Below are 12910 nucleotides of genomic sequence, written 5' to 3' on the forward strand. Positions count from 1 at the left end.
TGCCTCAGTCCTTTGTAATATCATGCAGAGTAGACAGAAACCAATAGTTCTACCCCTTGTACCTATGTACCTTTCTACCACCAACTGGTATGTACTCATGGAGATATTATCTTTAAAGAGGATTGAGTGTTCCCATTACATTATAGTGAAGCAAGTGCAAATTTATTTATCCTTGTATTTTTTTTAAGATTTTTTATTCATTTTTTGAGAGAGAGCAAGAAAGAGAGAGAGAGAAACATTAATGTGAGAGTGAAAGATTGATTGGCTACCTCTTGTATGCCCCCTCCCACTGGGGATCAAACCTACAACCAGGGCATGTGCCCTGACCCAGAATCAAATCAACAAACTTTCCATGCACGAGACAATGACCAACCAACTGAGCCACACCAGCCTGAGCTATCCTTGTATTTTATAGTAAGGGCTGCATAGGGCTGATTAAAAGGGCATATTTACAAATATCCATCTATGGGCTGCTATTCTTTTCTATCTTCAAGTAGCATGTTAGTTCTAGTCTTGTTTTGTTTTGCATTTGCACTTTTTAGAAAAGGCCATAATTTTCTCTGTAGAGTCTTGATTTCCATCATTTTGGCAAAATTGTTCAAGGTCACCATGGTCCATATTAATTAATCATGTGTGCCTCATGGATTTCCTCTGTCAGTAGTACGTATCAGTATGATTAATGGTTCAGAGTTCATATTTAAGAATCTGATTGGATAACTGTCGTTTCATTTGTTGGAAATTATAATTCAAAAAACATTGATGAAGTTGTCCAAGAAAAGAGGGCAATGCAAGTCAGTTTTACTTATTCTGAACAACACAGTGTAGTAATTTTTTTAATGCAAATAGGCTCTGTACTGCAGTGTACTCCCTGGGCCTCAGCCAAGAGATTAGGGAGGGACATTAACTCTTTAAAGTGACTATAGGCAGCATTAAGTGGTAGCTCTGTACTGTGAAAGAGAAACTATCAGACTGCGTTAAAGGCTTCATTCCTGGGAAAATGGGTTCATGAGTGCTTTAGTAAAACATTATTTTTGGTTTTTTTCTAACAGGGAGTAATAGTTAACTTACTTACTTTAAAAATATATTTATTTATTAATTATAAAATCAATTATTTACTTATATAAAGAGACTAGAGGCCCAGTGCATGAAATCCATGCACAGAGGGGTGTCCCTCAGCCCAGCCTGCACCCTCTCCAATTTGGATCCCCTCAAGGGACATCCCTCTCACAATCCAGGACTAATGGATCCCAACCGCTCACCTGCCTACCTGCCTGATTGTCCCTAACTGCTTCTGCCTGCCAGCCAGATCACCACCTAACCACTCCCCTGCCAGCCTGATCAATGCCTAACTGCTCCCCTGCCGGCCCGATTGCTCCTAACTGCCCTCCCATGCTGACCTGGTCACCCCTAACTGCCCTCTCCTGCAGGCCTGGTTGCCCCCAACTGCCCTTCCCTGCTGACATGGTCACCCCCAACTGCCCTCCCCTGCAGTCCCAGTCACCCTTAATTGTCCTCCCCTGCAGGCCCAGTCCCCCCCAATGCCCTCCCCTGCAGGCCCGGTCCCTCCAACTGTCCTCCCCTGCAGGCCTGGTCACCCCCAACTACCCTCCTCTGCTGGCCCAGTCACCCCCAACTGCCCTCCCCTGCTGGCCTGATCGCCCACAACTGTCCTCCCCTGCTGGCCATCTTGTGGCGGCCATCTTGTGTCCACATGGGGGGCAGCCATCTTGTGTTGGAGTGACAGTCAATTTGCATATTACCTCTTTATTATATAGGATGTACTAATTTATGAGGGTCATGGGTATTTATTATTAAAATTTAAATAAAGGAAATCAAATAAGTTTTTAAAAATCCCCTGAAATCTTACTGTTTTAGTAATCAATAAAAATAAGATAGAAACTATAATCGTTGGATGTACAAAGACAAATACTTCACAAAAGGGGGAAAATCAATAAACATACTTTTTTGGTGTTCAAAGTATCAATAAGCATCTACTTTACTACTATTTAAAGAATACATAGTATATACTTTATTGATATTCTAGGAAATTCCAGTACAATCAATAAATGGAAAGGATTTTATTGTCAACAAGCCAGTAAAACTTAGTTGTTTCATTTTTCCAGCATATGTGGTATTTAGCCTGCAGGTAGTCTCTTTACTGGAGAAGGTATGGGATAAGACCAGCAATTTCATATATGATTGTACATGGAAGTCCAAGAATGTCTTGGGATTTTCTAGATTTTACATATGAAACAATGCTCTATTTATATTACAAGGTGTATTTGTAATCTTTAATACAGACATAAATGATCCACGTTGTTTAAAATTTAATTTTTGAATACATTCTTCTCATGATTGATATTTATGCCTCAACCACTATGAAACTCAGACTGTTATTAAAAAGAACCTTTCCATCTTTCTTTACACTGAATTCAGGCTCTTGCAGATCTTTTACAATTTCTGCTTTGAGATCAGGTGGGGCTGTGGTACTAAAGTTGCAGGTTTCTGTCAAAAAATCCCAAAGCAGGTCTCCATTTTCATTGCCATCAATAAAACAGTCAGATATATCCATGGTGGACAGAAGGTCATAACACTCATACTTAATCTCCAACTTGTCTAGCATCTGAGTGACGTCAGTGGATGTGATGTACTGGCAGAGGTCATCTCGGGGTAAGCGGGATCCATACTTTCTCCATAGCTTGTCCCAGGCACTGGTTCCTGTGCGAAAACAAAGTCATGCTTTCATTCACTCTTTCTTTCATTTACCTACCCTGCCAGGCAGTGCATTAGATACTTGGGATAAAATAGTCAATTAAAAATATATCCTTGCCTTTGTGTAGCTTTATTCAAGGAGTGAGGAGTTGGGGGTAGGGAGAAAGTTAAATAAATAAATAAATAAATAAATAAATAAATAAATAAATCACATATCAGATGATACTAAGTGCAAATGATAACAAATCAGAGCACAAAACAAGGAAGTCAAAGATGGTCTGCTGTTTTACATAGGGTGGTTATAGACAGTCTCTCTTATGACATGACATTTGAGCACAGACATGACAAACCATCTATAATAAAAGTTAATATGGCAATTAGACCGACATCTTCCCGACGTCATTCCGGACATCCTTCCTGATGAAGCCGGGGCCGAAGGGATGCCAGCCCGGTCCCGTGTGCCTGCGGGCGGCCCAAGGGAAGCCAGCTGGTGTCCCAGGTGCCTGCTGGTGGCCGGAGGAGGGAAGGTTACTCCAGGAAGCGGTAAGAGCAATTGCAAAGGACTTGAGGCAGGAACATGCTTGGCATGTTTTAAGAACTAGTTAGGAAGCTGGTGAGATTGGAATTAAGTGAATAAGAGGGAAAGTGGCAGGATATGGAAAGCCACTGAAGTGCTGTCTGATAGAACCTACTGGACTGAAGGCATGTTCTGTATCTTCATTGTCCCATAAAGTAGCCACTTGTGGCTATGGAGCATTTTAACTGTGGCTGTGTGACTGAGAAAATGTATTTTATGTTATAATTCATCTTAGGTTATTTAAATTTCAGTATCCAAATGGGGCTTCCATATTGACATTAGAGTGACTTAACCTGATTTGCATTTTAATAAGATCACTCTGGCCATACAGATGAGAAGCAAGTATAGGGGCATTAAGGACAGAAGCTGGGAGAACAGTAAGAAGGTGACTGCAATCACCTGGGTGACAGATGATGGTAACCTGGACCAGCGAGCTTGGAGGTGATGAGAAGTGGTTGGATGTTTTATATGCTACACTCCTACATACATTGCCAGTTGCCAACAATTTCCTTACTGGGTGTGAGTAAAAACAAAAACAAAAACAAGTCAGTAATAACCCCAATAATTTTGACCCAAGCACCTAAAAAGAGAAAATTGCCATTATTGGAAGTGGGAAGAATGAGGGAGGAGCAGTTTTACCTGTATCACATTTAGAAATGTAAATCTGAGATACCTATTGGGCATCCAGGTGGTGATAAAAGCAAGACAGGTGTTTGTTAGTTTTGAGTTCAAAGGAGAGCACGTAAGAGTAAAAACTGACATCAAAAGAAAGAGCACAATAAATACAATAATGATTTACTCAAACTAAAGACTCATGTCTATCCATCTACTACATTCTGCTTTGGACTGCCAATAGCTAGGTTGATTTCTATGGGTTTTGTCCCCAACTTTAGAGGATGTTTTAGCAATATCTGTTGCATTTACTTTTAAAAACCCAGCCCAGTGTAGAAGCCTAGAGAAGCCTAAGGGAGAGAGACATAGGCTGTTGGACTATTCTTCTGATATTTCATAATTGAGATGAGGTTTGTTATTTAGTCCTCCAGAATCTCAGTTTTATAAGATGGGGACAACCATACTTACCTCAAATGCACCGGAAAGTATTAAATGAGATACTTTAAGTGAACCATTGCACAATGCTAAGCACACAGCAGGTGTGTAATTAGTACTTACAAAATAAATGAACATTACATTATGAAATTAGTTTGATAATTTCTACTGGTTATAATCTTGAGACTGTGAAAAAGCAAACTTGCTGTTCAGAAATCAATGATTATAATAAATCAAAACAAATGAAAATCGATCTGTGGACCTTCTAATACATGCCTGTAATAATGGCTGTTACATACACAGATGGTACAGTGAATTGAAGGTGGACACTAATGCCCAACTGCTTGAGTGTGAAGCCTGGCTTTTCCCCTTTCTAAACTTTTTGAACCTGTGCCTCAGTTTTATCAACTGTAATGCAGGAATAATAATAGAATCTATCCACAGAATTTCTGCAGGGATTAACAGTTTAAAATGTAAGACACTTAGAACCATGACTGGCATATAGTAAACATTGTTGAAGGGTTACATAATTAAGCTGGACTTGGCTAAAGCAATATAACAGAGAACTATATTTTCTATGAACTTCCAGGATTAAAAGTAAAGATTTCAAAGGCCTGAATTTATTTTGGTTCCCAAACCTCTTTTATGATCGAATGAAAGTAACCGGCTCTCTGGAAAAGTACACAAACAAGACACACCCACACAGTTGTGCATATAATCACAGGATGCTCAAACACCCCTGACCTTCATCCTCAGACTAAGCTGAAGTCCCCAGATTTAACTAAACAGAAGAGACTACTCAAGGCAGGAAATAGTAAATAATAAATAGCCTAGATAACTGATGTTCCACTTGTATTTCAGAAGATTAAATGATAACTGCAGGATATGCTCTAGGAATTGGAATGAAGCAGAAAACAATAAAACCTCAGTTCAATGGAAAAAAAAATGAGGGTCATGAGTATATATTAAAAGATCTTTCATTCCAATACAGTGATTGTCATCCCGAAAAAGAATTTGCCTTACAAATAAGACTTTATAAGAACATAAATATTTCAGCGGTTGAGGAGAGGCTCTGTTATCATAATTTTTTCAACCTGGCAGAGGAAAAAGAACAAAACACTAATTGCAGAAAATGTGCTGGTGGTGTCAGTGTTCTGTGACTCGGTGCCTTTTCTGAGCTGAGCAATTATACACTTTCTGATGGATGCATTATCATAATGGCTCTCGGTGGGCACAGCATATGGTGTTACTTTTGTTTTCAACATGGAATAAACCAGATTGTTTTTTCGCACTGTATTAAAAATCACACACAGGATTTACCTCCTTTCTTATTCAGGTAAGGAGAGGGAAGGACGGAAAACTTGAGTGCTCTCCTTCTGGCTTAGCTCCCTTAACCAGACACATTGCATATTAATTAACAACTCATTCAACTAATACCTGGCTACTACATTTGCAGAAAAACATGTCACTGACATCATTTTAGTGTGTGATATACCTCTTTTGTTCTTAGTTTTCTTCTTTTTATTTTCAAATGGAATCTTTTATTTTCATAATCAGGAACTTCTGCTCATTATAGTTAAATGAAATGGGCTAGCTCTGTAATGGATCCTTAGCAACAAAGAGGCAAGCCTCTCTCCCATTCAAGCAACATGTACTCTAATGGGCTGACCAGCTAATGCTGGCATTTAATTCTGACTTCAATTTCTCTTTCTTTTCCTCATGAGTTCCACTTGCCTACCCTTCATTGCTTTTGTCCACCTATGTCAGTGTAGACTGTGTGTGTGTGAATATGTAATCTTCTTTATTGAGTCTTTTATTTCTGTTTATTAAACCTAGCTTCAAATCTCCAGAACTGTCTATGTTATCTATCCGATTCCATGTCCATCATGTAGTAAGTTTTAGCTAAAACATGGTATTTATTGGTGTTTTTATTTTGGGAGGACATTCAGAACAAGTAGCTTGGATAACATAAAGGAGAAATAATAAGCAATTATTCAGTTCAATTCAAACACATTTACTGGGTGTCCTTTAGGTGCCAAGGGCTTTGCAAGATCTGAGAGTAGAAATAAGAGGCAGAGCCCCCTGCTCTCAAGGAACTCTCCTTAAACTCCCCACATGCCTCTAATAGGAAACTCAGCACACGGCTGGAAGTGTCCTCACGTCTGGTCTGAATCCTCCATTAAATTAGCAGCCTTTCCAAGGAAAAGGAAAAGTAGTCTTTGCAACCTTCAGAGCCCAGTAGTGACGGACTACAGGAGCTCAGTAAAAGCTGAATGAACCATGTGTACACAATGACCATCCTGGGCAGCCAGCGTGGAACTAAGCATTCTGTGTTTTGAATACGGCTGAACAAACCTGGATCCTTAGCCAAGCTAGGTACTCTGCATAATTAAATCTAGACACTGACCCATATTTCATTATCTTCTAATGTAATAAACTGCAAAAATTAGTATCTATATGGTGCTCAAATAAATGAGTAACTCAGTCTATTAAGAGGAAATAAGTTGTCCTTTCAGTAACAGGTCAGTGACTAAGATCGACAGACAAGAGCCTTAGCTGTGATATTTAATATGACCACATAGAACAAGATGTTAATACAGACATACCTTTATCTGCCTGGATAAGACAATGGCTAGATGAGTGCTCTTAGAAATTTAATTTAACGATGAAATTTAATTTAGGCTTTCGGAATCTGTCTACAATGAGCACTCAATTTTCTTCATTGCAGTGAAGCTATGAGTGACAATATTAAACTGGAATCAAGGAAATATACAAACAGGTTTCTCCACTTCTAGGTAATTATAAAGTGGATTCCATTTAGAGAGTGGCTGCGAGAAACCTGATAAAAACAGAGCCTAATGTGAATCATTTTGGTGTAGGTGTTCCAAGTTTTAGGGCAACATTTAAGTTTAAGGAATGTTTTCATTGGACAAGTATAGAGAGTGGGGTTTCAGGAATTATAATTTGGGCTGAGAAGGCTGTTTAGGGCAATGGCTTTTATACAGGGGTGAGGAGGGAAGTTGACTGGGCACCTCAGATGCCCTGGAGAGCTTTCTCAAGCTTGTTTACTATCCACAGAATGGGCTGGCAGACAGGGATTAGAAATGAAAAAGAAAAAAAAAATGACTAAATAAAAATGTGGATCAACCCTATACATGTTATTGACAATTATATAATACAAATCTGACTGGACATTTCCTGTGATTAAACTTGTTTCTACTGTTGGAAACTGACCATGACTATTTTTCTAAGCGCTGACCCATATGTTTATATTGGCTGTATTAATACAACAAAGCAATTTCTGCCACTATTATAAAAGGAAACTGCAGCCACTTCTATACACTAAGTGGGCAATATAATTTATCTTGGGAAAACATATTGTTGATAAGAGAAATTTATAGATTTATCAAGGTGAGAGAGATAGAGTAAAAGGGAGTTTGCTCTATGGAAGGGGGAAGTAAGGAGTTGGTATCTTAGAAAAAGTACTGAGCTAAGAGGATATGGGTGAGGTCTGAGAGAAGTTATGACTAGGTGAAGGGAAAGAGGGCCCCAACTGAGCAAGAGAAAGGCTGGAAAAAGAGTGGCTGTGAGACGTTGATACTAAATTCTGTTTCTGCTATTCTTCCTCCTCATAGAGGTCAACATCTCCCCAAATCAAAGAACAGCGCTTTGGTGAATGAAGGAAATAGAGCTATGCCCATGTTTGGGGTAAAGCAGAACAGGATCAAAAAAGGAAGCTGCAGCACATGCAAGGTTTGGCCATGAGAAATCCAAAGTTGAACTGTGAGAAGTTTGGAGCAAACAGTGGCTGGCAACCATCAGAAGCATGACCCAGGTTTCCTCAGGAGTCACAGAGCAAGTGATAGATGACCAATCACTTCGGATGAGGGCTTCAGTCATTTACTCTGGATTGTTAAGAGTTAAGTATTAGTCATCCAGGTTACACTAAGTTGATGACAATTTTATTTCCTTACAGGTGGAATGTTTTCTTTAATTGCAAAAAAACAAACAAACTATATTGCATAAGATGGTTTGTTTTTAATTTTTTACTTATACTTAATAACTCTCCTGATAAACAGAAGCAATAAAGCTATAACTTTTAGCCTTAATAGGGAAGTGGAAAGTCCAAAATAAAATACCTAAACCTATTTTTCTATTTGCTAAGTGGTTCTTTAAAAATAAATGTATATATTTCTTCTATAGCTGTATAAAATATTCTAAGAAAGAAGTGTATATGGTAAAGAAAGGAAGTAATGAGTTGTTACTAATTCAACAACTATTATCTGTTGCATGCTTATGTCTAGGATCAGTAACCATTAACAATATTTCCTCTTTGGGATACCTATCTACAATGCTATGTGCAGTAATGAAGAATTATGAACTGCAAACTGAAAAAGTTAGTAAAATATTTTCACCATCAAACCACACTGACTAAATAATATTTGACTTAAAATACTTTAGAAAAAGCTAACTGTTTTTAAACCTTTACTCCTTTTCTTTGATTTTCCCCATGAAAATATATAGATATAGCACACATGAATCACATATATGCATAGGTGCAATAATGTAGGTATGATTATCCAGAAATAGCCCTTGAATAAACTTAGATTCATAGACCAAATTCACACTGCTAGAAAGTGCCTCAGCATTCTTGCTTCATGTATCATCATATGTTTCACTGGGCCTGTTTTAGTTTGCACATTTCTCAATGCCAATATACCATGGATTATATTAACTGATTCATGATATAGCCAGCAGAATCTTGTATCCATAAGGACACTTAGTCAAGTCTCAGTTGTTTGTAGACTGCTCATGCCACTTTCTAAACAGGCTGTCTTTTTCTTATTGGTAGACATTTACTCAGAGAAAGCTGCCCCTTGACACTCGAATACTTTACTTCTGAAAATATTTAAGAATAAACTGAAAATAAGAGTGGGTCTTCTATGGATATTCAATACGTTCTAAAATCAAACCTATGACTTCTGGATGAATTGCTGTTCCTGTCTACAACACTTTTTCTGTACTATTGATATAGATTGTCAAAAATAGGCTGCCTTTAATGTTGATAATTAAGTTTACTTTTAAATTGATAAGTGTAGAACAAAGTGCTTTACCCAAGTCCTAATTTGGAGAGATTAGCAGAAAGCATCCAGTTCACATAAGCACTTCTAAATAGGAAGACAGAACTCTCCCACTTAAATGAGTATTTTTAACTAACCAGAGATAAAAATAGTATATCAAAATGTTCCCTTGGGGAAGAGGTTGTGTACAGGAGTGCTCACTTGCCAGACTCCCACATGAGTTCAAACCCTGGATTAAGGTTAACAACCATGTTTATCATCCTTAAAGCCATTCTTCATATTTAAGAAAAAATGGATTTTGTGACATGGATTTTTGAGTACGGGGTCTGGTATAAGCTTAAGAAGATAGAAACTATTTTATAACTACAATTAACCTGCCTTGCACTGCATGGACAGTCCATAAAGATTGACAAATGAAAGAAATTATAAATTAATGAATTCAACAATTACAATGCCTCATTTGCTAACATGTTTACTTATGCTCTCTGTGTGGTACTTATTATATCCCTGGAAGCAACAGGAGAGGATCAGATGCCTTATTTGAAAAATAAAGCACATAAAACAAAACAAGTGAACTATTTTTAACTAGTGACCCAGTGCACGAAATTCGTGAACACTGAAAGGGGATTAATTAGAGGAAATAATTTAATATTGCTATTTGCCCTTTCTCTATAATAGAAGTGTCAGAGATGAAAGAAAATTAGTAAAATGTATATGAAAACCATCCTCCTGTCAGAGTCTGGGGCTCACCATGGGATCCAGAGTCAATTCCCCGCCCACGCACATGCACCTCAAAATCGCGTGAGACCCAGACCCGGCTGGCCCTCCCATTGGGCTAGATCCAGAACCGACCAGTCCCACCCTTGTCAAGCCCTGCCGGGCAGGGGGCATAGCCTCAGGTCCCCTGGTCCAGTGCCAGGATGGGGGGCATGGCTTGAGGTCCCCCAGCCCAGACCGGGGTGGGGGGCGTGCCTTAAGGTCCTCCGTCAAGCCCCGTCAGGTGGAGGACATGGCCTGAGATCCCCTGTCAAGCCCCTCTGAGTGTGTGTGTGGGGGGGGCCCAGCCTCAGGTCCCCCGGCCCAGCACCGGGAGGGGGGCGCAGCCTTAGGTCCCCCGTCAAGTCCCACTGGGTGGGGTGTGGCCTGAGGTCCCCTGTCAAGCCCAGCCAGGCAGGGGGCACAGCCTCAGGTCCCCTGGCCCGGTACTGGGGTAGGGGGTGCGGCCTGAGGTGCCCTGTCAAGCCCCACCTGGTGGGGGACATGGCCTCAGGTCCCCTGGTCTGGCACCAGGGCAGGGGTCGTGGCCTGTGGTCCCCCAGCCTGACAACAGGGCGGGGGGCACGGCCTGAGGTCCCCTGTCAAGCCCCATGGTGGTGGGGGAGGGCATAGCCTCAGGTCCCTGCTGATTGCTCGTTAAGGCTCCTTATGGGAACTTGGCCTCAGCTGTGGGTGCAGCCATCTTTGTGATGGAGTGATGGTCAATTAGCATATTCCCTCTTTATTAGGTAGGATAGTTATTTGAGAAAACCTATAATGAACAGTATTGATAATGGCTCTAGAAATGCAAATTAGCCAAATATGATGGTACCCCAAATAGTTTAACCTTTATTTATTTATTAATAAACATCACAGAGGGTAAAGAGAGAGACATTCAATGGACACAAAAGAGCAAACAAAAATATTTAGTATTTTTAGTCTCATTTATAAAGTTATTAACAGTTGTATCTGCTCTATGAGATATAAAAAAGAATTTACATATAGATAACAAATTTTCTCAGGAGAAAGAAATAGACATTTAATGCCAGGAGACTCCCTTAAATTGGGGGCTGTTGTGAAGGCCTTTCCTCATACGGCCTTCAAACACATGCATCCATACATATATGCACTACTGTTGTCTATTCAGACCGGATAAAAATAACTTACCTGACACAAGAACAATAAGAATCTTAGCATTGGTAGCTAAGAGACTATGGAAGAACTTCAGGGTAGCTGGGATGTCTTTTACATAATACAGCATCTAGAAATGAAGGAAAAGAGACATGAGACACTTTTCTACATCAACATCTTTGTGTGCTTGGACCAGATACTCACTAGAAAGTTTGATTTTCAAGTGGAGTGGGTTTTACTGGACAAAACACTTAAGATATCTAAAAAGTAAAAATGTTATATGGAGAGATAGAATAAACATTTTTTTTGGGAAAAGGGAAACTTTTATTTGCTCAACTAGAGCCAAATGGTTTTACATTTACTCTTTCTGGCTTTAATAACACTGACATCTACAGCTGGAGACACTCAGTCTCTGCTCCACATGGAGGTGATGATTCTAGGCTTACTCCATATTTGGTGCCTTTTAATTTTCTGGGAGAAAATGGTGCCAGCACCATAAACACAGACTCCATTTCATGGAGTTTCTTTAAAATTAAGCCCTTTGTACTAGCTTCACCATGTGCTTACAGATGCTTTTTTTAAATCATGGAAAAGCTCTGACGTTGACATATTCTCTAGGAAAGGATTGGATAAAGCATGAAGTTACATGCTTGGTCACAAGATGCTAAGAGTCAGTCTACCCATCCTATATAATAAAAGCCTAATATGCTAAGTGTCCAGTCGTCCCATCATCAGTTCAACCAATCCTACATAATAAAATGGTAATATGTAAATTACCATCACTCCGCTACGCCCACAATTGGGCCAGCAGGAGGCGCAGGGGGCGGGACTCAGGGTGGCCGGGGTAGCTGATTGGGCCAGCAGGACGCTGAGCTCGCGGCGCCTGGCGCCGCGAGCTCAGCGTCTATGTCATGGCTGCGCCGGAGGCTTTCGGAAGGCCTGGTGCACCGGCGGACAGCCAGCCAGCTCCCCCGCGATCAAAAGCCAAAGCGGGGGAGCTGGCCAGCTGTCTGCTCCAGCACAAGGCCTTTCGAAAGCCTCCGCCGCGCCGGAGGCTTTCGGAAGGCCTGGTGCACCGGCGGACAGCCGGCCAGCTCCCCCGCGATCAAAAGCCAAAGCGGGGGAGCTGGCCAGCTGTCTGCTCTGGCACAAGGCCTTTCGAAAGCCTCCGCCGCGCCGGAGGCTTTCGGAAGGCCTGGTGCACCGGCGGCCAGCCAGCCCGCTGGTGCACCAGGTGCATGATTAAATCATGCACTGGGCCTCTAGTCAAAGCATAATATGCTAAGGCTGCTCAACCGCTCGCTATGACATGCACTGACCACCAGGGGAAAGACAGTCAACCGGGTCGACCAGCCACTATGATGTGCACTGATCACCAGGGGGCAGACTCTCCAACCGGTAGGTTAGCTTGCTGCTGGGGTCTGGCCGATTGGGTCTGAGCGAGATGAGCCAGACACACCCTGGAGCCCTCCTGCAGTCCCTTCCCAGCTGGCCAACCTCCTGTGTCCCTCCCTGGCCCCGATTGTGCACCAGTGGGGTCCCTCAGCCTGGCCTGCATTCTCTCGCAATCCGGGACCCCTTGAACCGGTTTTAGCCTGATCCCACT

The 12910-nt window shown here is 41.1% G+C and overlaps 1 protein-coding gene across 1 annotated transcript in view; it reads right to left on the bottom strand.

The window, feature by feature from the left end:
* Positions 1-1703: 1703 nt before the first annotated feature.
* The window catches only part of HNMT (histamine N-methyltransferase), a 41596-nt gene continuing 30389 nt past the window's right edge, over positions 1704-12910 (bottom strand). Inside the window, exons 5-6 of the mRNA XM_079782974.1 lie at positions 11341-11434; positions 1704-2718 (exon numbers count right to left, since the gene is read on the bottom strand). Of these exons, the coding sequence (XP_079639100.1) occupies positions 2363-2718; positions 11341-11434 (450 nt within the window). The 3' untranslated portion in view covers positions 1704-2362. The remainder of the gene's footprint in view (positions 2719-11340; positions 11435-12910) is intronic.

This window comes from Cnephaeus nilssonii (genome assembly GCF_951640355.1).
Source record: "Cnephaeus nilssonii genome assembly, chromosome: 10".
NCBI lineage: Eukaryota > Metazoa > Chordata > Mammalia > Chiroptera > Vespertilionidae > Cnephaeus > Cnephaeus nilssonii.